Source organism: Mustela erminea, chromosome 1, assembly GCF_009829155.1.
Source record: "Mustela erminea isolate mMusErm1 chromosome 1, mMusErm1.Pri, whole genome shotgun sequence".
In the NCBI taxonomy this organism is placed as follows: Eukaryota; Metazoa; Chordata; class Mammalia; order Carnivora; family Mustelidae; genus Mustela; species Mustela erminea.
In genome coordinates, this window is record NC_045614.1 from 5131069 (window position 1) to 5151842 (window position 20774).

The window sequence follows — 20774 nt, forward strand, 5'->3', positions numbered from 1 at the left end:
CTCTTCTGTGAAATGGGACCCACCAGGCCCTTGGCAGGTCAAGCCCCCAGAAGGGAGCTCCGGGAGGGCAGGGGCGGGCTGAGATTTATTCACGGGTGGCGCCCAATAAATGCTTGTTTGAGCAGGACTAGCCCTCAATAAATAACAGCTGTTGTCGATGCTGGCGGTGGTGCCGGCGAGAGAGTGGGCTCTCCCCTCCCCCACCCTCCGCCCGCTCCCCGCTCCCTCCTCCCCTCCGCGCCCCATTCCTTCCCGTCACCTCCCCACACGACGGTGCCTCCTCCTCCACCCCCCACCTCCTCCCGCCTCTTTCCAGTCCATCTCCCTTCCCCCCACCACCCCGACTCCTCTCCCTCCTTTTCCCCTTACCCCTACCCAATTCTTCCTCCCTCCCCTCCCCCCACCCTGCCTCCCTCCCCTCCCCCACCTGCCACCTTACTCCCGCCCCCCTCCTTCGCCTGCCATTCCCCCCCCCAACCCACCCATCCACCCAGCCCCCACGGCGGGCCCGGTCCGGGCGGGGCCGCCCGAGTTCCCGGGTCCCTGGCTCGGGTCCAGCCCGCGGCCCAGGCCGGGCGGCGGCGGCGGCGGCGGCGGCGGCGGCGGGCGGGGTTCTGGCCGCGCGCGGTTTGGGGGTTTTTTTATAACCCTGGCAGGCGGCTCAGGAAGTGCCTTCCCCGCGCCCCCTCCCCCGGCCACGCCGCCGCGCTCGCTCCCTCCCTTCCTGCGCTGGGCGGCGAGACGGCGGCGGAGACGGCGGACGGAGGCCCCGGGCGGGCGGGCGGCCGCAGGTAACGGCGCGGGCGGCGCGGCGGGGAGCGGGCTCGGCGGGGCCGGCGGGCGCCCGCGGGGGGGGGGCGGCCGGCGCCGGGCGGCCGCGGGTGACCTTGTGTGTCCGCGTCGGCCGGGGACGGCCGCGGGCCCGGGTCTGTCGGACCGTCCAGCCGCGGGGCGGGGGTTGTGACGGTGTGTGATGTCCCCGAGTGTGCGCGACACTGAGGTCATGCGGGCGCCTGTCTGGGTGTGTTCGCTGCGTGCGTGTATGTGTGTCGGGGTGCGTGTGGGCATCCACGTATGTGTGAGTGCAGCTGCCTGTGTGTGTCCGCAGGAACATGTCCATGAGGGTCTGGGTGTGTTTGTGTGCCATCGTGTGGGGTGGGGTGTGTATGCATAGGTGTGAGTGTAAACTGACATAGTTAAGTGCTGTGTGTGTTGATGTCTAGGTGAGTGTGTGCGTGTCTCTACGCTGTCTCCGGGTGTGTCTGAGTGTAACAAGTGTGTAAATGCCTGTATGTGAGTGCGTCTGGTGTGTATGTCAAGTTCTGCGGGACTCTGTCCGTTGTCTGGTGGGAGTGTGTGAACGAGTGTGTACATGTCCGTGTGTGTAGGCCCAAGTGTGGGTCTCTAGGTTGTCTCCTGTGAATTGAGTGTGTACGTGTGTGTGCACATAGGTCTGGGGAGTGTGTGGTTGTGTGTCTCCTGCGTTTGCCTCCCGATGTGTGTGTTCTGAGCGTGTCGGTGTGTTGGGATGCGAGCCTTTTGTGGGTCTGCGGTGTCCAGTTGTGGGTACCCAGCGGCGCAGGTGTGGTCACCCTCGAGTGTGTGCATTTGCTACCAGTGTGTGTTTGTGTGTCTGGGTGTGGGAGTGGCACCTCCCACTTCCCTTGAGTCGGTCACGGAGGCCACAGCCGTCTGTCTTCAAGTGTCTCCAGGCCGTCGGGCTCAGGGCCTTTAATTAGTGGTAGTCGAGCGGGACCCGCCGGGGCGCCGGCCCCCTCCTCCCGCTCCTCCCGCAGGCCGCGGGCGGGCCTTTGTCTGCTCTCCCGGCAGAGTCTGCCTCCCGCCCAGCCAGATGTGCGGCGCCTGGAGAAGGCCTCTGCCCGGGCGGCCTGAGCCTTGGCCTCCACGGAGCGGCCGGATCTCCCCGGCCCGGCCCAGGAGGTCTGAGCGTGGAGCGGCGGGTCCGTCCCGATCGCTGGGATGCGATGGAGCCTCCGCTGTTTCCGGGCCGCTTCCGCGGCATTTCCTCCTCCGGCGCTGGCGCCGTCCCGGTGCTGGCCGCCTCCCTCCTGCCTTCTGGGAGGAGGGGCTGGGAGCTATGGCCAAGCCCGGGCACGCGCGCTCGTGCGTGCGTGCGCGCCCGTGCACACAAGCCACTCGGGCACACACAGGGCCACACACAGGGTCACATGGGCACACGCACCACACACAAAGTTACCTACGTACATACAGTCTACTTATACAGTCACACACCCAGAGACACGCAGAGTCACACACATGCAGTCCCGCACACATCCTAGTGGAGACCCCTGCGGCTGCCCCCAGCCGGGCTCAGCCCGGGAACCCCCTAACCTCCCTACCCTCAGTATCACTTTCTCCCCAGACCCACTGACCTGTTCCCAGTACCCCCATGGCAGGTCACCCCTGGCTACCACCCTGCAGGGGGGCCACTATCCCAGATCCTCCCCCCCCCGCCCCCCCCACACCCACCCCCCCAGCCCTGGAGGGACACCTGCCCCTCCCTGCAGCCCTCCCTCCATCCCCCCCACCTATGTGGCTCCTTCCACACACCCCCCACCCCTGCTGTGAGGTCGAGGGGCCCAGCCTCAGAGGACAGTGGTGAGGACTTCAGGGGTGCGGAGCAGAGAGACTCAAAGACACTGCAGCGGGGACCAGAGCCACAGAACCGCTGCGGGGAGATTCTGCACCAGGCCTGGCCGTGCAGGAAAGAAGGAGAGAGACAGGACTGGGGGAAGGGAGCTCCAGCCTCACTCTGCAATGAGAAAGTTGCCACCTTGGCATGGGAGGGGAGGGTGGTTAAGGCCAGGGGAGGGTCGGGGGAACTGACCAGGAAGGGGTTTAATCAGAACCGGTCAAGGTCTCCAGGATGGAATACAGGAGAGGAGGCAAGAGGAGATCAGGGCAGGGGGAGGAGCAGTGGGGGAGGAGGGAGTTTGGTGGGGGCCCAGGAGCTGAGGGAGGATGAAATCCAAGAGGAGGCTTGTCAGGGTCAGGGGGAAGGGCAGAGTATTCTCAGCCGCCCCTGAACTTCAGACCCAGGCCAGCTCCTCCTCCCTGCCCCTCCCTGTCTAGGCACTAACGCAGAGGCTGAGGCACAGAGGGGCTCACGCACAGGTGTCCGACCCCAGGCCGCCCACTGCCACCCCCAAAAGGTAAAAACAAACCAAAAAACAAGGGATAATCATTAGCCCAGCTGAAGGGACCAGTAGGGTCACAGAGTGTCTTGGAGTGAGCTCCCCGTCCCTGGAGGGGTCCAAGCAGAAGCGGGTAATGTCAGCTTCTAAGTCTGCATCTTGTTGAAAACCTGGCTCCCTCCCTCGTGTGCTGAACTGCCCTGTTTGGAGATCAACTCTCAGACTTGGCCAGGCTGCAAAGAAAACAAGACAGTGTGTGATTAAGGGGGAAACGGCACAGGGGAGGAGGAGGAGGAGGAGGAGGAGGGGCGTGGAGACTGCAGTGGGGAGGAGGGTTTGGCACAGGGTAGTGGCCCAAAGTGGTGTCTGTGCGCAGCAGGCTGGCCTGGGGCAGATGCCAGAGAAACCGAGCTCTCCCGGACAACCCTAGAGCTTCCAGAAAGAAGAATCTGAAAGGCGAAGGAGTCGAACCAGGGGCGAGGCTGGAAACAGAGGGTGGAGGAGAGGTCAGAGGGACAGATGCCACCTGTAGGTGTGAATAATGCTCCCTGTGGCCGGGGACCCAATGGCAGCGCCTAAATCAGACAGGGTTGGTAGGAGGAGCCAATCACTTGTGGCTTAATCTGGGCTGAAAATGCCCACTGACCAGCACAGCCTTCAGATGTGTTCCACTCCAGCCTCCCCTTGCTGCGCTCCTGCCTCCCCACGGGCACTCTGCCCAGCCACACTAGCCCTTGTGCTCCTGGGTCCACACCCAGGTCCTCCCTGCCTCTGGGCCTTTGCCTCTGCTGCTCTTCTCCCCGGGCACCTGCTCCTGTCTCTTCGTGAGGAGTTTCTTCTCATCCTCCAGGCCTCAGTTTCTGAGCCTCCCCGTTATTTCTAGAGAACTTGTCACAATCTGAACTCCTCTGGTTCGCTCACTCCCAGGAGATGGCCCCTCGGTGGGCAGAGACGGCATCTCTGCCGTGCCTATTGTTAGCCATGAACGAGTCCTCAGGATTATTGTGGAAATGAAATGAAATGGTGTGAAAACACTCAGGCCGGTGGCTGGCACGTAGTAGGTACCCACCGAGTCCCGATCCCCTGTGTATCCTTGTAGCATAGGGAGGATGGGGCGGGGGGACAGGGAGAGGAAATGCCAGGGGCATCCTGGGAGCTGGGAGGAATGGGCTTCAGCACTGGCCACACTGGGCAGCAGGACAAGGCACCCGCCCCCCCGACCCAACTCCTCCCTCCCAGGAGCCCAGTGATGCTGCCCAGGCTGTGAACAGGGGAGGCGGTGCTGTGGGGGCTGCCGGCAGCCGGGGCTGGAGAGAGACATGTGGACACGTGGCCTCTATGGCTCCTGCCTACCAGATCCTCCGCTGGGCCCTTACCCTGGGGCTGGGCCTCACATTCGAAGTCATACACGCCTTCCAGTCTCAAGGTAGGGGCGTCCCAGGGCAGCATGGGGAGGGAACGAGGAGCCGAGGAAGGGTCAGTGGGGCTGGGATGGCAGTCACTTGGGGAAGGGCCCTGGGGTCAGTGAGGCCAGCATCACTGGCCCCATAGCCAAGCCACGAAGACCCAGATCGCTCCTATGGCTCACCCCAAGCCTCTGACCCTCGCCCACAGATGAGTTCCTGTCCAGTCTGGAGAGCTATGAGATTGCATTCCCCACGCGAGTGGACCACAATGGGGCCCTGCTGGCCTTCTCGCCCCCCACGCCCCGGAGGCAGCGTCGGGGCACAGGGCCAGCCCCAGAGTCCCGCCTCTACTACAAGGTGGCCGCACCCAGCACCCACTTCCTGCTGAACCTGACCCGCAGCCCCCGCCTTCTAGCAGGGCACGTCTCCGTGGAGTACTGGACACGGGAGGGCCTGGCCTGGCAGAGGGCTGCCCGGCCCCACTGCCTCTACGCCGGCCACCTGCAGGGTCAGGCTGGCAGCTCCCATGTGGCCATCAGCACCTGCGGGGGCCTGGTGAGCAGTGGGTTCCGGGAAGCAGGGGGACATGCCCACCAGCTTGGGAGATATGAAAAACACTTCTCCGTGTAGGCCAGAGAAGGAATCCAGATGGATGGTTTTTTTTAAGTATTTTGAGCTAGTCATAAGGATTAGTTATTCTAGGACATAGCTAAAGCAGAACTTTGAGGAAAATGTGTAGCCATAAGGTCAGGCTGCAAAGGAAACCAATCAAACTTCCTCCTCAGGATGGTAACAAAGAAAAGCAACATAAACCCAGTAAGACAGAAAGAATGGAATCGTAAAGACATAGGTAGGGTCCCATGGGCCCTGGAACCAAAGCCTGATCCAAGCCCTCCACCTGCTCCCCAACCCCCAGCATGGCCTGATTGTGGCAGATGAAGAAGAATATTTGATCGAGCCCCTAAAAGGTGGGCCCAAACGGGCCCAGGGCTCAGAGGACAGTGGCCCCCATGTGGTGTACAAGCGCTCCTCTCTGCGTCACCCCCACCTGGACACAGCCTGTGGAGTGAGAGGTACATCTGTCTTTGTGGGGGCGGGCAGAGGGAGGAAGCAGTGTGTGACGGCCCTGCCGTGAGTGAGACAGGTGCTCAGGCATAAACCCTCTGTGATCAGACGGACATGGTGCACAGTGCCCATGCCGAGGCAGGCGGCTCCATGCCTATGTTTGGGCAGTGGAATTTTCAGGAAGTGGCGTGGTCACTCTGGTTGTTGTGGGGCCCAGCTGTCGGTGCCACCAACCAATGTGACAGCGTAGAGCCCATCCTCTGGGTAGTGGACCATAGTAGAGCCAGACATTGGACACCTAGGACACCCAGTAGCCAAAGACCAAGGGGTCTGCCGGCCCGTGGGGCCAATGCGCCATCAGACAGGGTCACAGACCTATGAGCAGGCAGCAGAATGACCAGAAATTGTCCATCCAGATGAGAAGCCATGGAAGGGGCGGCCATGGTGGCTCCGTACCCTGAAGCCACCCCCCGCCAGGCCCCTGGGGAATGAGACAGAGCGTGGCCAACCAGGCCTGAAGCGCTCCGTCAGCCGCGAGCGCTATGTGGAGACCCTGGTGGTGGCTGACAAGATGATGGTGGCCTACCACGGGCGCCGAGACGTGGAACAGTACGTGCTGGCCATCATGAACATTGTAAGTGCCTCCCCCTCCCTGGCCATGGAGCCCTGAGATCAGGGAACCCACGCAGAGGGGGCAGAGTAAGAAAGGAGGCCGGTTGGGCAAGGAATAAGGAGAAGCAGCCTCGCTGGGTGGCCAGGAGCATAGACTCAGCTCTGCTGCTTTTTAGCTATGTGCCCTTGGACCAGTCCTCCCCCCCCCCACCGTGCCTCAGTTTACCCACCCTTTGAAATGGGGGTAGGAATAGTACCTCCTCCGGAAGGCTCAGGCAGTCGCAGTGAGTCGGGATAGCGTTCCAAAGAGCCCCGGGCACGCGGTTGAGGCTGCGCAGGCACCTGCTGTATAAAACAAGGATGCAGCTTGAACTTGAGGCCAGCAGTACACAGGGGGTCACCTGAATCCTCCCGCAGGCACCTGCCCACCACTTCACGTGGTGACCTCGCTCACCCACACTCAGATGTCCCCAGGGCCCATACCAGCTGTCTGTCGAGACTCCGGATCTCTCTGAGCCTCAGTTTCCACGTTTGTACGACACTGTTGTCATAGTATCTACCCCAGGAGGAAAGAGTCCGGGCGGGGAGGGGGGCAGGGGGAGCCAGACAGAGCATTTGGCATGCAGTGAGAGCCTGACAAGGGGTGCTATTGTTTCACAGATGCAAAAAGGTCAGCAGACAGAGAGGTGGCCCAAAATGTTGACGTAGCACCGCACTTATGCCCTAGCCCTGCTTCCCTCCCTTGGGCTTTCAAAGTTGTCTAGAACCTGGGCACCTGGGTGGCTCAATAGATTAAGACTCTGCCTTTGGCTCAGGTCATGAGCTCAGGGTCCTTAGATCTAGTCCTGCATTAGGCTCTCTGCCCAGCAGGGAACCTGCTTCCCCCCCTCTCTTTCTGCCTGCCTCTCTGCCTACCTGTGATCTCTCTCTCTGTCAAATAAATAAATAAAATTTAAAAAAAAAAAAAAGTTGTCTAGAACCTGCCAGAGCTTCTATGGCTCTCCACGTGGGACAGTGATGCCCCAGGCTCCGAGATCAGGTGGCGACCACCCCCCTGACCCCAGGCTCTTCCTCCTCCTCCCTCGCCCCTGTCTCCAGAGCTTCCTGCCCCCGACTCTTCCACTTTCTTATGGTGATGCTCAAATTGATACCTTTATTTTTTTTTTTTTAAGATTTTAAGTACTGACCTGAGAGCGAGAGAGAGAGAGCACAAGCAGAGGAGAGGGAGAGGGAGAAGCAGGCTCCTCACCAAGGAGGAGTCATGGGGCCATGGGGTTCAATCCCAGGACCCCGGGATCCTGACTAGAGCTGAAGGCAGATGCTGACCAACTGAGTCACCCAGGCGCCCCCAAATTGGTACCTTTAGACAGCCGTGGAATGAGAACAAATGTGCACTTTCCTCGGGCCACCTCTGGGCAGAGACACTTGGGGCCACTGCGGGGATGGGTAGGGATGGAGGACAGACAGACAAGCTGAATGGGGGTGAGTCAGAAAGGAAGGTACCAGGGAGCAACCCAGACATGAAGCCCCCTTGTGGCACCTATCCGCTGTGGGTTCTGACCTCTCTGTGTGTCGGTCTGCCCCTCTGTAAAATGGGAATGACCATCGTCCCTACCTGCGCAGCAGGCGGAGCCCGAGCCTGGCCCGCAGGACTTACTTGGGGAAGGAGGGCTACTGCCGTTTTGCCTTTTGTCTCCTGCTCTGGGCCCCTCTTAAGACTCGGTCTCTCTTGTTTCTTGGAGGTCAGGTTGCCAAACTTTTCCAGGACTCAAGTCTGGGAAACATCGTTAATATCCTGGTGACACGCCTCATCCTGCTCACGGAGGACCAGGTGCGAGGGCCCCTTCCCCGCACCTGCCCCCGCACCTGCCCCCCCACACACACACCAGCGCTGCCTGTCTCCCCCTCCCCCTGCCCAACCCCCTCCCAAGGGGTGGCTGGCCCCCATGCCCCCCTGTCTGTCTGCAGCCGACCCTGGAGATCACCCACCATGCCGGGAAGTCCCTGGACAGCTTCTGCAAGTGGCAGAAATCCATCGTGAATCGCAGTGGCCATGGCAATGCCATTCCGGAGAACGGTGTGGCCAACCACGACACAGCAGTGCTCATCACGCGGTGAGGGGCGGGGAGGACTCCAGGACATGGGCCGGGGGAACGCGTGGTCCCGGGGACCCTCCAGGTCCAAGCAGGACTCACTTCTGCTGGGAGATGGGAGAGGCTGGGAAACTGCGGCCACTGGGGAGGGGCTGCTGGGAGCCTGAGAGCCTTGGTTCAGGAGGACGAGGGGGGGGAGGGGAGGCAGGGACAGTTGGGCGCAGACAGTCTCGTTCCCTCGCTGTCTCATTGATGCAGTCGGTCACTTATGCACCCCCAGCATCCCCGAGGTCCACTGTAGGCAGAGCACGGGGCTCCAGGCGAGAGGCCGAAGGGAGCCTCCGAAACCGGTTACGGTGGCCCCGGCAGGGATTAGGGAGGCAGCCCAGCGCCTGACTGCCCCCCTCTCCTTCCACAGCTATGACATCTGCATCTATAGGAACAAGCCCTGTGGCACACTAGGTACTTAACCCCCGTAGGCTTCAGGCACCCGTGGAGGCAGCGGATGGGTTCCCCCCGCCCCGGCCCTGGCGGGATGGTGACACCTGCCTGGGCCAGCCCTCCCAACCCGAGCCCAGCCCTGCCCCACGCGCCCATCCCCCAGGCCTGGCCCCCGTGGGCGGCATGTGCGAGCGCGAGAGGAGCTGTAGCGTCAACGAGGACATCGGTCTGGCCACCGCCTTCACCATCGCCCACGAGATCGGACACACGTGAGGCAGGGGACACCGCGGGGCGTGGGGGACGGGGACGGGCCGGACGGCAGGTTCCTCGGCGCGGGTGGTGGAGCCGACGCCGCTCTCCCCAGGTTTGGCATGAACCACGACGGTGTAGGGAACAGCTGTGGGGCCCGTGGCCAGGACCCGGCCAAGCTCATGGCTGCCCACATCACCATGAAGACCAACCCTTTTGTGTGGTCGTCCTGCAGCCGCGACTACATCACCAGCTTTCTGGAGTGAGGACATGCCCGCGTGCCCCCCCCACCCCCGCTCCCGCTCACCTTGGCTCGGAACGGGGGTGGGAGGGGGCGCGGGGGAGTGGGGTCTGGAAACCGGAGCTGCCTCCGGGAGGGGTCCTGTTCCCTACATAGGGCTGCACCCTATGACCCACACCTCCCCCCGGGCCCCCTGGGCTCTTCGCCTGCAGCCCCCTGACGTCACAGCTCCTTTTTCTTGTCCCAGCTCAGGCCTGGGGCTGTGCCTGAACAACCGGCCCCCCAGACAGGACTTCGTGTACCCCACGGTGGCACCCGGCCAGGCCTACGACGCAGACGAACAGTGCCGCTTCCAACATGGAGTCAAATCGCGTCAGTGTAAATACGGGGTAGAGAGAGCCTTCCTGCTTTCCTTCCTGGGAGGGGAGGGGCCGCAGGGGGTGGGAGCGTCGGGAAGGGGGTGAGCCCCCGTGGGGGCCAGGGGGAAAGAGGTGCACAGGTGTATAGACGTCACGCGCACTCAGTGACTGGGAGGGTGGGATATCCTGGCCCTCCAGACCCCTGATTTGGGGGGCTGGTCTGGGGAGACCTTGGGCACCCCCTCTGTCCAGCCTGTCAGGCCACTGGTGGGCTGCTGCAGGGCTAAAGTCCCAAACCCCCTAACTGGGCAGTTTTTCACCAAATATTCCAAATGGAGTGGAAATAGTTCCCTGGGGACGGACCATCTTTCCCACTCGGCAAAGAACTGGGCAGAGCCTTCCAGGGACACCCTGTCTTCATTCCCCACATCCCCCACCAACTGGTTCACAAGATCGCCTGGCCCTGATGCTTGGCTGGACGAGCTCTGAGCCTCCGGGCCACCTCTCCCTCTTGGTGAGGTTTGCATTGATTTCCCAAAGCCCCATCCTTCTGTAGAGAAGCAAGCTGGGGGTCCCACTCCCAGCTGCCCCCAAGGAAGCTGGAGGCCCGCCGGCTTCCTCAAGACTCCAGAGATCAGAGTTTAGATGGCCACGTCCAAGCTGAGGCCATGTCAATTCAACACAGGAAAAGGCAGCTGTTCTAATGCCCTCACTTCATCCCAGGGCAAGACAAGGAGACAAACCCTGGCATCATTTCTACTTAACCTGCTCTTGCCCACCCTCCCTAGCCTGACTGGTAACTGTAGCACCCTTAACGAATTTCTAAAGAATCTGGAGCATCTGCTGTGTCCCTGGTATCCTAACCATGATGACAGTGGCTGACATTTACTGAGCGCCCACTATGTGCTAAGCATGTGATATGTTTCATCTTGTTTAAACTCTTGACAATCCTGCTATATTTCCACATTACAGGTGAAGTGACTGAGGCATAGGGAGGGTGCCTTGCCCAATATCACAGTTCAAGAACATGTCAGAGCTGGGACTCGAAGGTCTCACTGTGACTCCAAATTTATAATGAGGTGGGGGAGGGGAGGAAGTGCCGGAATAAGGAGCTTGGACCGGTACTGGCTGTATGTTGAATTGATTCTTTCTTTTATTTCTCCAAGGAACATCTTCCCGGAACCCCTGGCAAAGGGGGAATTTATTGACTACATATAACTTGGCTAACGCGTGTAAAGAGCTGGGCCCAGTGCCTAACCCAGAGATAGCTGTGGTCATTGTTACACAATAACGGGGAGTTTGTGCAATCTCTTTCAGATCTACTCTGTCACATGCCTCTCAGCCTTTTATGTAGGCAAGGCCTATCTCTTAGATGAGAAAACAGGGAGGGGGGGTGGCAATTCCCCAGCGGGGCTGAAGTCTCCCCGACTGGCTCAGAGCCCGTTCACATGCACCACAGCGCCTCCTTGTGGAGAGAAGGAAAAGCAGGACTGGAATAGCCAGTTCTCCTTAAGAGGTGTCAAAAGTGGGATGAGGGCCCGTAATATTTACAAATGGCCGGGAGCACACAAGCCAAGTGAAGCCAGAAAACCAGGCTGAGTTTTTAACTGAGATGTAGCCTCTGAAGGAGCACAAGACAGGGACTCTGGAGGACGGTTGAGGGAGCGGACTTGAAAACAACTTTCCGGAACTTCTCATGTGTGTGCAGATGTCTCTCAGAGGCTGCCCCTTCCTACAGCCATTGATTGGCCCCGTCCCAGAATATTAAAACTTGAAAGGATTAGGTTCAAAGAGGAAATGGCACATGGTTATAAAAAGGAGAATGTAGGCTCTCCATTTCCCAGGGTTGGGGAAGGCCCTGGGAGGTGGGGCAGATGTATGCTAGAGGGTCAGAGATTTGGACACCCCTGAACCCAGGGGGTTTGTCCAGCGATATTAACCTGAAGGGTCAGAGTGACTTCCTGGGACTGGTCCAGCCCAAGCAGGATTCCGACAGGAAGGTGGGCTGAGTTTTCAGTGAGCAAAGACGCATCCCAACCAGATCCAGCCTGGCTTTGTTCAGGCCGAGTCTCCCATAGAGTAAAAGTTCCAGGAGCTTCCACAGTTTGCGGGGCGGTGGGGGAGGGCAATAAAGAAGACCACCAGATGGAAAAAATTAGAGATGAGGCCTTTGACCTGAGCCATCTTCCAGGCCAGGGTTTTCAGAATTACTGTTCTCCCAGGGGCCGCTTAACCCATCCCAACAAGGAATGCTGAATCATCTTCGTTCCTCAGCAGGTTTGGAGACTCAAGAGGCACCAGAGTGATGAGATCACAGAGTGGTCTATCAAAGGCCCGGGTTAGAGCCAAGGCTGCCCCTCCGAAGCTGTGTGGTCGCTAGCAAGTGACTTTACCTGTCTAAGCCTTGGTTTTCTCACAGTGAAACGGGGGTAGTGATGCCTAAGGGGGCTTGCCACACACACGGACGTTGGTTAAGTGCAGCCCATAAGGCAGAGGGGAGGTCTCAGGCCATGCCCCACAGGAAGACTCCAGAAGGCTCCTGGAGACCCAGCGGAGGAGCGCTGGGGCCCCACCGCAAGGCGGCAGCGAGCGGGTCGCCGCCCCCGGCGGGCGGGCTGCCCGAGGGAGGAGGGCGGGGGGCGAGCCTGAGCAGGCGCCTTGGCCCGCAGGAGGTCTGCAGCGAGCTGTGGTGTCTGAGCAAGAGCAACCGGTGCATCACCAACAGCATTCCTGCCGCCGAGGGCACGCTGTGCCAGACGCACACCATCGACAAGGGGGTGAGCGCCGGCCCGGGCAGCCAGCCGGGCCCCGCCCCCTGCCCTTGAACCAAGCCCACCGCGCGGCTGTGGGGGTTTTCCGTCGGCTCTGGCCACGCCCCCTTCCTTGAGCCACGCCCACCGCGCCTCCGTGCGGGTTTCCGTCGGCTCTGGCCACGCCCACTGTCCAGAGGTCCCGCCCATGGCCTGAGGCCACCCGCTGCCCTTACTCCAGCAGTGCTAGACCCAGGGCGAATTTCACCTCCCGGCGGTGACCGTAGGCTTGGGCCACGCCCCCATCTTGCCTGTGTCTGGGTCCCCAGACCCCACTTCCACCCTCGCCCCTTCGGTCCCATCCCAGGGATGCGGAGACCTGTAGCTGGGGGAGGGGCGGGGCAGGAAAGAGCGCGGGGATCCCGGGAGTCCGCGGAGCCGGACTCACCCCGCTTCCTCTCCCCAACACCTGCCGTAGTGGTGCTACAAGCGCGTGTGCGTCCCCTTCGGGTCGCGGCCGGAGGGCGTGGACGGGGCCTGGGGCCCGTGGACCCCGTGGGGCGACTGCAGCCGGACGTGCGGCGGCGGCGTGTCCTCCTCCAGCCGTCACTGCGACAGCCCCAGGTCAGCTCTCAGGACCCTCTGTAAAGAGAGCGGGGCGGGGGCGGGGGCGGGGTCCCCCTCTGTCTAACAGCCTCCCTCCCGCCCCACATCTGTTCTGTCTCCCCACCCCAACCCTTCCAGGCCAACAATCGGGGGCAAGTACTGCCTGGGTGAGAGACGGCGGCACCGCTCCTGCAACACCGATGTGAGTTTCCCCAGGACCCCAGGCTGGGATCCGCTGTCCTGCCCTGCCCTCCAGACACCTGCCCGGGGGCTCCCCTGCAAGCGTCTGGTTCCTTCCCATTCTCAGATGACTCCCCGACCTTGAACTTGTATGACCTCCGCATCCTCCTCCAGCTACAGTGCACTGCATCCCTCCTCCCTGCAAAGCCGGGTTCCCCAAACTTCCCCAACCCCACCCCAAAGCCATCTCCAAGCTGCCACCAAACCCAGTAGCCACTGAGGACCCAGTTTGGGTTCTCCCTTTGTCCTCCATTCTGCCCAGGAACCATGGCGTCCGTCCACAACTCCCTACCCCACTCCCGCCCCCCGTGCTGCCATCACCCCTGCCCTGTGCTCCCAGCTCCTCCCCACAGACCTGTTTTCTCGTCTCCACTGCTGTCCCTTCTTTAAATGCCGGGGTTCCCCATGGCTGGTTGGGGCTTCTGACTGTGAGCGAGTCTTCTGTGGACACACCCAGTAAGCACAAGGCTTACTGCAGCTGGGGGTGTTCAGAGGGCGGGGAGCGCTTGGGGGGCCGCGGGGTGAGTGGTCTTCCCAGCCCCACCTGGAGTGGCTCCTGTCTCCAGGGAGTCCACACACGCCCCATCCCCCATAATGAGTGCCCCTGGCTCCTTTCTAGGCCTGTTCTCAAGAAAGGCCTCATGGTCTGAAGCCAGAAACCCAGCCAGCACCCCAGCTCGCCCCAAACTCTCATGGGCCATCTGCTCCATCTCTGAAGTACCCGTCCCTCCAGCCCCACCGCCTGGCCCTGGCCCACGCCACCAGCCAGTCTCACCTGGCCCCCCACAGCTTCCTCCTGGCCTCTTGCCTTCAGCTTCCCCCCTCCAACCCAACCCTGCTCTGAGCAACTCCACCCCCCAACACATGGCTTCCCTCCCTGTCCCTCTCTTGCCCCCAGGACTGTCCCCCGGGCTCCCAGGACTTCCGGGAGATGCAATGCTCCGAATTTGACAGCATCCCTTTCCGTGGAAAATTCTACACGTGGAAGACATACCGAGGAGGTGAGTGAGGGACCCAGGAGGCCACGGGGTACTGGAGGGCGGCAGCAGGTGGATGCAGCGTCGTGGGGTCTGCCCTGAGCGCCCCCTCACCCAAAGGGCCAAAGAGCCCAGGATGTGGCTCAACAGTTCCTTGACTGGACACCGGGAATCCCGACTCCCTCTGCGCAACCTGCCTAGCCACGCTGGGGCTGGGGTCTCCCTCTTTGCCTCCCCTACCCCCATCCTCAGGAACGAGCAGGGCGTCCCGGGTGGCCTGGCCCTCCGTCTGACGGGGCCGTGCCCCCCCAGGGGGCGTGAAGGCCTGCTCACTCACATGCCTGGCCGAAGGCTTCAACTTCTACACGGAGAGAGCGGCCGCCGTGGTGGACGGGACGCCCTGTCGCCCTGACACAGTGGACATTTGCGTCAGTGGCGAGTGCAAGGTGAAGGGGACTCCCAGACAGAGGGCAAGGAATAGGGGAGTGAAGGCAGGGAGGGGGCTCACTGACGCCCCCCCCCACCCTCCCCACCTCCCCAGCATGTGGGCTGCGACCGGGTCCTGGGCTCCGACCTGAGGGAGGACAAGTGTCGGGTTTGCGGTGGTGACGGCAGCGCCTGTGAAACCATTGAGGGGGTCTTCAGCCCAGCCTCGCCCGCAGCTGGTGAGAGAACCCCATTCCTTCTCCCTCTGGCCGCTTGGTGACTGAGGGCAGGACGGGCCCCATCACAGTAGCCAGCGTCAGCTACTCAGACCCAGGGGCCCGGTGGGGACCCCAAGAAGTCCCGGGGCACAGCAATGCCCCAGCTCAAGATCAGGGACTAGCTTGGGCTCTGGCGTCTAAACCTTGGCAAGGTTTAGGTCTGGGGACCTAAACCTTTCCCCGCCACCACCCTGGGAGGCTGGCCCTGGGTTGGGGGCAGAGGGGTTGACCACTCTCCATGGTCTGAACCAGGGGCTTGAGAGACTCTGTGCTGGAGGAAAAGTCTTACGGGGGGGAGGGATATCTGTAGGGTATGGTGAACTTGAGCCTGCCTTCCAACCTTGGGCTGAAGGACAGCGACCCCAGGGAGTCTGGGGTGGCTCGGGGGAGCCGACACACACAGTGAGGCCCCCGTGTGGGGTTCAGGGGACGGGAAGGGACCCGGGTTGGAAGTGGTGGAGCTCCCACTACTGAACTTACCATGTCACCATGTGCGTTGGGGCCTCCACAGTGTCTCCATCCCTCTGCGCTGGGGGGTAGGAAGCGGACCACACCACTGTGGTGGTCAGAGAGGCAGGAAAGTTGGGGTTCCAACCCCAGCCCCGCCACTTCCTAGCTGTCAAACCTGAGCGAGTTGTTCAGCTTCCTGAGCCTCAGTCTTGTCATCTGTAAAATGGGTGTGACAACCCATCTACTTCACAGAGCCAGACCTGGTGCTACAGAGGATGGCCTTGTAAGCACTTACTGCAGTAATGGTTCGCTGTTGTCATCGAGGGCCAGGAATGGAGGGGGTGGGGCGGGTAGGCTGGTGTAGGGGAAGGGCCAATTGGGCGACATCTGAGTTCCACCATCCAGGATATGAGGAAGTCGTCTGGATTCCCAAAGGCTCCGTCCACATCTTCATCCAGGACCTGAACCTCTCCCTCAGTCACCTGGGTGAGCTGGAGATGGTGGGATGAGGACTGGGGGTCAGCGGGGGGTCAGTGCAGCTGGGGTTCTGACCCCTATGCTGTCCTCCTAGCCCTGAAGGGGGACCAGGAGTCCCTGCTGCTGGAGGGGCTGCCTGGGACCCCCCAGCCCCACCGCCTACCCCTGGCTGGGACCACCTTTCAGCTGCGGCAGGGGCCAGATCAGACGCAGAGCCTAGAAGCCCTGGGACCCATAAACGCATCTCTCATCGTCATGGTAACAATAGTGGGAGCAAGATGCCGGAAGACAGCAGCCTCCTTGTGGGGACTGGAGCTTGGCTTCTACTTGATGGCCTCCTCCCCTACCCCAGGTACTGGCCCGGACAGAGCTGGCTGCCCTCCGCTACCGCTTCAATGCGCCCATTGCCCGAGACGCGCTGCCTCCCTACTCCTGGCACTATGCGCCCTGGACCAAGTGCTCAGCCCAGTGTGCCGGCGGTGAGGTTGGGGTGTGGTCGGGGGTAGGCACTGGTCCCCTGGGCTCTGCTGCTGGTCCCGGTGGGGCTGAGCGGGTCTCCCGGCCACCCCCCAGGCAGCCAGGTGCAGGCCGTGGAGTGCCGCAATCAGCTGGACAGCTCAGCGGTGGCCCCCCACCATTGCAGCGCCCACAGCAAGCTCCCCAAGAGGCAGCGCGCCTGCAACACGGAGCCTTGCCCGCCAGAGTGAGTGCCCGCCGAGGCTGCAGGCTCGGGGTGACAAGAGCCAGAGTGGGCAGTGCTCCCAGGATCAGGGTGACAGTGCTCCCCGGGGTGGGGTGGAGGCTCTCCCTCAGCGTGACGCACCTCCCACCCCCAGTGTGGGTGCAGGGTGGGGATGTCCCAGGGGTGTGCTGGGGTGCTCCCTGCAGAAGCAGCCCTGTGCGGGATTCTGCCAAGATGCTGGCTCCTGGGGAGGAGGAGGATATGCCGGGACCCCAGCCCGAGGGACGGCCCTCCCCTGCACACTCTCTCAGACCTGCCCCCTCCCCGCAGCTGGGTTGTAGGGAACTGGTCCCGCTGCAGCCGCAGCTGCGATGCGGGGGTGCGCAGCCGCTCCGTGGTGTGCCAGCGCCGGGTGTCAGCCGCCGAGGAGAAGGCGCTGGATGACAGCGCGTGCCCGCAGCCGCGCCCACCGGTTCTGGAGGCCTGCCAAGGCCCCGCTTGCCCGCCGGAGTGGGCTGCCCTGGACTGGTCAGAGGTCAGCCCATACTGCTCCCTGTGGGGGTGGGGGATGCTGGGATGCCCTTAATGGGTTCCCACCAAGGCACCTCTGGGCAGTCACAAGGCCCTCCTGCTCGACCTAGTGCCCCCCAAACCGGTCCAGGGTTAGCTGACCTCTCCTTGTCGCCCTTTGGACCACCATCTGCCCCTCCCTGTCCCTGGCGTGGGGGGACTGGAGCACCCAGGAGCATGAAACCCCCTCTCCGACTGCAGTGCACCCCCAGCTGCGGGCCAGGCCTCCGCCACCGCGTCGTCCTGTGCAAGAGCTCCGACCACCGCGCCACGCTGCCCCCTGCGCACTGCCCGCCCGCAGCCAAGCCGCCAGCCACCATGCGCTGCAACTTGCGCCGCTGTCCCCCGGCCCGCTGGGTGACAGGCGAGTGGGGCGAGGTAGGCCGGCGCCCTGGGGACGGGGGCGGAGGGAAGGGGCGCCCCGCTGAGGCTCAGCAGCGACTCCCCGCAGTGCTCCGCACAGTGTGGGATCGGGCAGCAACAGCGCGCGGTGCGATGCTCCAGCCACACCGGCCAGCCGTCGCGCGAGTGCGCAGAGGCTCTGCGGCCCCCGTCCACACAGCAGTGCGAAGCCAAGTGCGAGAGCGCGCCCCCCGGGGACGGCCCCGAAGGTATGTGCGGCGCGGGGCCAAAGGGCTCCACGGGGGCCCTGTCCAGAGCGTGGGAGTCCTGACCATTGGCCTGGAGCATCTCCAACCACCGCAGCGTCTTTCTCTGTCCCCTCCAGGCACTTCACTGCCTCTCCCTGCAGGCATGTATTTAGTGCCACTGTATACCAAGCATATTAGGCGCTTGATCCTTCCAGGCACCCAAAACTCGGGTCATTCCCGCAGCCACCTCCGCGACCTTCATCCCATTCTTCTCCATCCGAACCGTGAACTGCCGAGTGTTTTCCTTTAATTCAGAGTTTCTCAACCTCTGCCACTATTGATGTTTTGAACCGCATCATTCTTGGCAGGGCGGGGGCGGGGAGGGGGGCGCTGCCCTGGGCCCTGTAGGATCTTCAATAGCGGTCCTGACTTGTGTCTGCAAGATGCCAGCAGCGCTCCTGCCCCCCAGTGGTGACGAGCAGAAATGTCTCCAGATCTGGCCATATGTTCCCTGGGGGACAAAATCACTTTCCCTAGAAAGAGAATATGTCCTTTTTTTTTCTACCTAAGAATTTATTCTCCATACAGGGCAATAGATAACTTACCCGGGCACTGGAACCAGACTGCCTGGATTGGGTTCCCTCCGCTGCGCCTTCTAATGGGGCAGGCGGATAATGATATACTCACTAGCCCGGGAGCTGCGTGAGAGAGATGGACTAAAACAACCCACGAGGCCCTTTATTAGGCACCAGGCCCTGTCCTACCTCACTGGCCAAGTGGGAGCCCGCATCACTGTCGCAAACGGACGGTCGATGACCACGAACACAAAATACTCAAATACCCTGAGAAGGAGCGACCTCTCTGGACCTCAAGGTCCTCCGTCGGTCACAAAGGGAAACCAGCAAGGATTACAGCCCCAAATGGACCAAAAGGATAACCGAAAGGGAGTGCTTTTGTCGTAATTGGATACTGAGTCTGAGTCCCAGACTCAGCACTGTCTCTCCCAAAGTCCACCAACCGTCTAATGACGTATTTACAAGCCTCTTCCACACACTTTTTTAAAAAAGATTTTATTTATTTATTTGATAGAGGGTGACAGCTAGAGAGAGAACACAAGCAAGGGGAGCAAGAGAGGGAGAAGCAGGCTTCCCACCGAGCAGGGAGCCAGATGTGGGGCTCGATCCCAGAACCCGGGGATCATGACCTGAGCGGAAGGCAGACACTTAACTGACTGAACCACCCAGGCGCCCCTTGCACCCTCCCCCCAACTTTGAGTTACAGTTATAAGCTCCCTTTGAGAGGCGAGGAAACTGAGGCAGAGAAGTTAGGAAGCTCTGTGAAGCCTTCAGATGTGCTCCTAAGGGAACCGGCCCTGAGCTCTGATCTCTGCCTCCCCCTCTAGAGTGCAAAGACGTGAACAAGGTCGCCTACTGCCCCCTGGTGCTCAAATTTCAGTTCTGCAGCAGAGCCTACTTCCGCCAGATGTGCTGCAAAACCTGCCATGGCCGCTAGGGGGCGCGCGGCCCCCAGAGCTAACGCTGGGCGCCCGCTGGAGGGGACCCGGCCCGCCGCTGGCCAGCCTGAAGGAGCCCGAGGGGGCGGGAGCTGGGAGTAAAGGGTGAGACGAAGCCGGAAGTTATTTATTGGGAACCCCTAAAGGGCCCCTGGCTGGGGGATGGAGAGGGGCTACCCACCCCAGGACCCCTCCTCATCCCCTCTCCCAGTTCAGAGTGAGACCCCCTCCAGGGTGGGTTTGAGGAGGGAACAACTAACTGTTCGCCCTAGAGCCCTTTTCACCCACTCCTAGGGAGCCCCTAATACTGCCCCCCTTTGACCGGAATATGTACTGTGAAGAGTGGGGGTGGGGAGGGGGTCTGCCTGTGTCCTGCCCCCCACACTGCCCTATCCCTCCACTCTGAGCTGGGGGCGGGGGAGGGGGAGGGTCTATGTCCGCTCTGGGGGAGGGGGATTAGCACCACCTCCCTGACACCCTCCCCCTGACCAGACTAGCTACAAGGCTGAGGCAGAGCTGGCAAGATCCACCACAACCTCTGCCCTCCCTGCCCCAGGGGGACCCCGACATCCAGGCGCCCCCATCATGGTGCTACAGACCCTGCCCTGGGGCCCACACACCCCTCGCCAGGAAGCCCTCCATCAATAAAGTTCTGTCTTGTGTAGCTTTCCGAGTGTTGATTTGTGACAGCGTCAGTGAGTCTGAGTCACACGCAGTCCCCGCCACCGAATGGAAGGGGCCGTGCCCCCCGCCCCACCCGCCCACCCCGCTCCCGCCACAGGTGGTTCCCATCAGTCCAAAGGGGCCTTTCACCAGCCGGGACAGAGCCCAGTGATACTACAGCTTCTAAGGAGGGTCTCAAGCCTCCGGGTCTGGCCCCGGCCTTCCCGCCCACCGCACCCCCCGGCCCTCGGCTCGGTCCAGCCGCCCGGGCCTCCCGGGCCCCGCGGAAGTTCCTCAATTTCCCGCCATCTTCCCATCTCGGGGGGCCTTTGCGGGAGCTGCTTCCTCTGCCAGGGGTACCCTCCCCTCCCCTTTCCACCCGGTTAACTCCAGCTCACCCTGCAGCCAGGGTCCCCTCCGTGCAGAAGCCCCCTCGGAAGCCTCCGACCAGGAGAAGGTCCTCCCGCCGCTCGCTCACTCGCGGGTGCCTGGAGGCTCCGCCGCCGTCTGCAGGCGCCACGCCCGGGAGCAAACGCGCGCGGGAGATTCCGGGACCGACGCGCTCCTCCCCGCACGTGGCCACTAGGGGGCGCCGCGCCTCGCCAGCCTCCAGGCGCGATGCCGCGTCCCGCCGGGGCGCAGGGATACCCGGGTCCTGGGGCCTCCCTGCCAGCCTCCCGGGGTGGGCCTCGGCCTCCTCCGCGCTATGTGGCGCGGCAGGTGACAACCTGTCCGAAATGCCACTTCCTAAACGTCCGGGGGAGACCAGGACACGGACCAACACTTGATGAATCCTATGGGAGCCGGGCACTGCGGAGAGGGCCCGCACCCCATTTTATAAGAACGTGGGGTCCCAGAAGTAGCAGAGCTGGGGGGCATTAAATCCCGAGCTGACACCCCATGTCTGGGAGGTAACGGCTGTCCCTGCTTC

General features: G+C 62.1%; 1 protein-coding gene and 1 long non-coding RNA gene across 11 annotated transcripts; one reads left to right on the forward strand and one right to left on the reverse strand.

Annotated features, from left to right (window-relative positions):
* The first annotated feature begins 592 nt into the window (after nt 1-592).
* ADAMTS10 (ADAM metallopeptidase with thrombospondin type 1 motif 10) lies at nt 593-19844 on the forward strand. Of its 10 annotated transcripts, none has more exons than XM_032308588.1 (26): nt 3082-3173; nt 3532-4212; nt 4395-4581; nt 4770-5116; nt 5478-5634; nt 6043-6260; nt 7986-8069; nt 8207-8352; nt 8750-8793; nt 8936-9041; nt 9137-9283; nt 9510-9651; nt 12291-12398; nt 12850-12995; nt 13116-13179; nt 14116-14218; nt 14507-14640; nt 14736-14859; nt 15754-15834; nt 15920-16083; nt 16178-16304; nt 16399-16528; nt 16838-17042; nt 17279-17455; nt 17529-17688; nt 19070-19844. In XM_032308588.1, the coding sequence occupies exons 2-26, from the start codon at nt 4171-4173 to the stop codon at nt 19177-19179; spliced, it is 3453 nt and encodes a 1150-aa protein (XP_032164479.1). In that variant the 5' UTR covers nt 3082-3173; nt 3532-4170; the 3' UTR covers nt 19180-19844. The 10 variants fall into 10 exon arrangements, with proteins under 10 accessions (XP_032164523.1, XP_032164479.1, XP_032164484.1 ...); XM_032308593.1 differs by having other exon boundaries at nt 3095-3173; nt 3535-4212; XM_032308583.1 differs by lacking the exon at nt 3082-3173 and having other exon boundaries at nt 3388-3687; nt 4039-4212.
* On the reverse strand, nt 2835-15758 carry LOC116571131. The gene is made up of 5 exons (XR_004277729.1): nt 15644-15758; nt 12820-13013; nt 7896-8435; nt 6496-6583; nt 2835-3388 (listed from the first exon to the last, which is right to left on the reverse strand). It is a non-coding gene; the product is annotated as an uncharacterized LOC116571131 (long non-coding RNA).
* Nucleotides 19845-20774: the final 930 nt, after the last annotated feature.

Excerpts from the sequence above, each read along its gene's own strand:
- ADAMTS10 (XM_032308588.1), top strand. The coding sequence starts at position 4,171 with ATGAAATGGTGTGAAAACACTCAGGCCGGTGGCTGGCACGTA. Across the intron at positions 9,042-9,136 it reads GCCCACGAGATCGGACACAC|GTTTGGCATGAACCACGACG; the intron begins GTGAGGCAGGGG and ends CGCTCTCCCCAG. Across the intron at positions 17,689-19,069 it reads CCCCGGGGACGGCCCCGAAG|AGTGCAAAGACGTGAACAAG; the intron begins GTATGTGCGGCG and ends CTCCCCCTCTAG.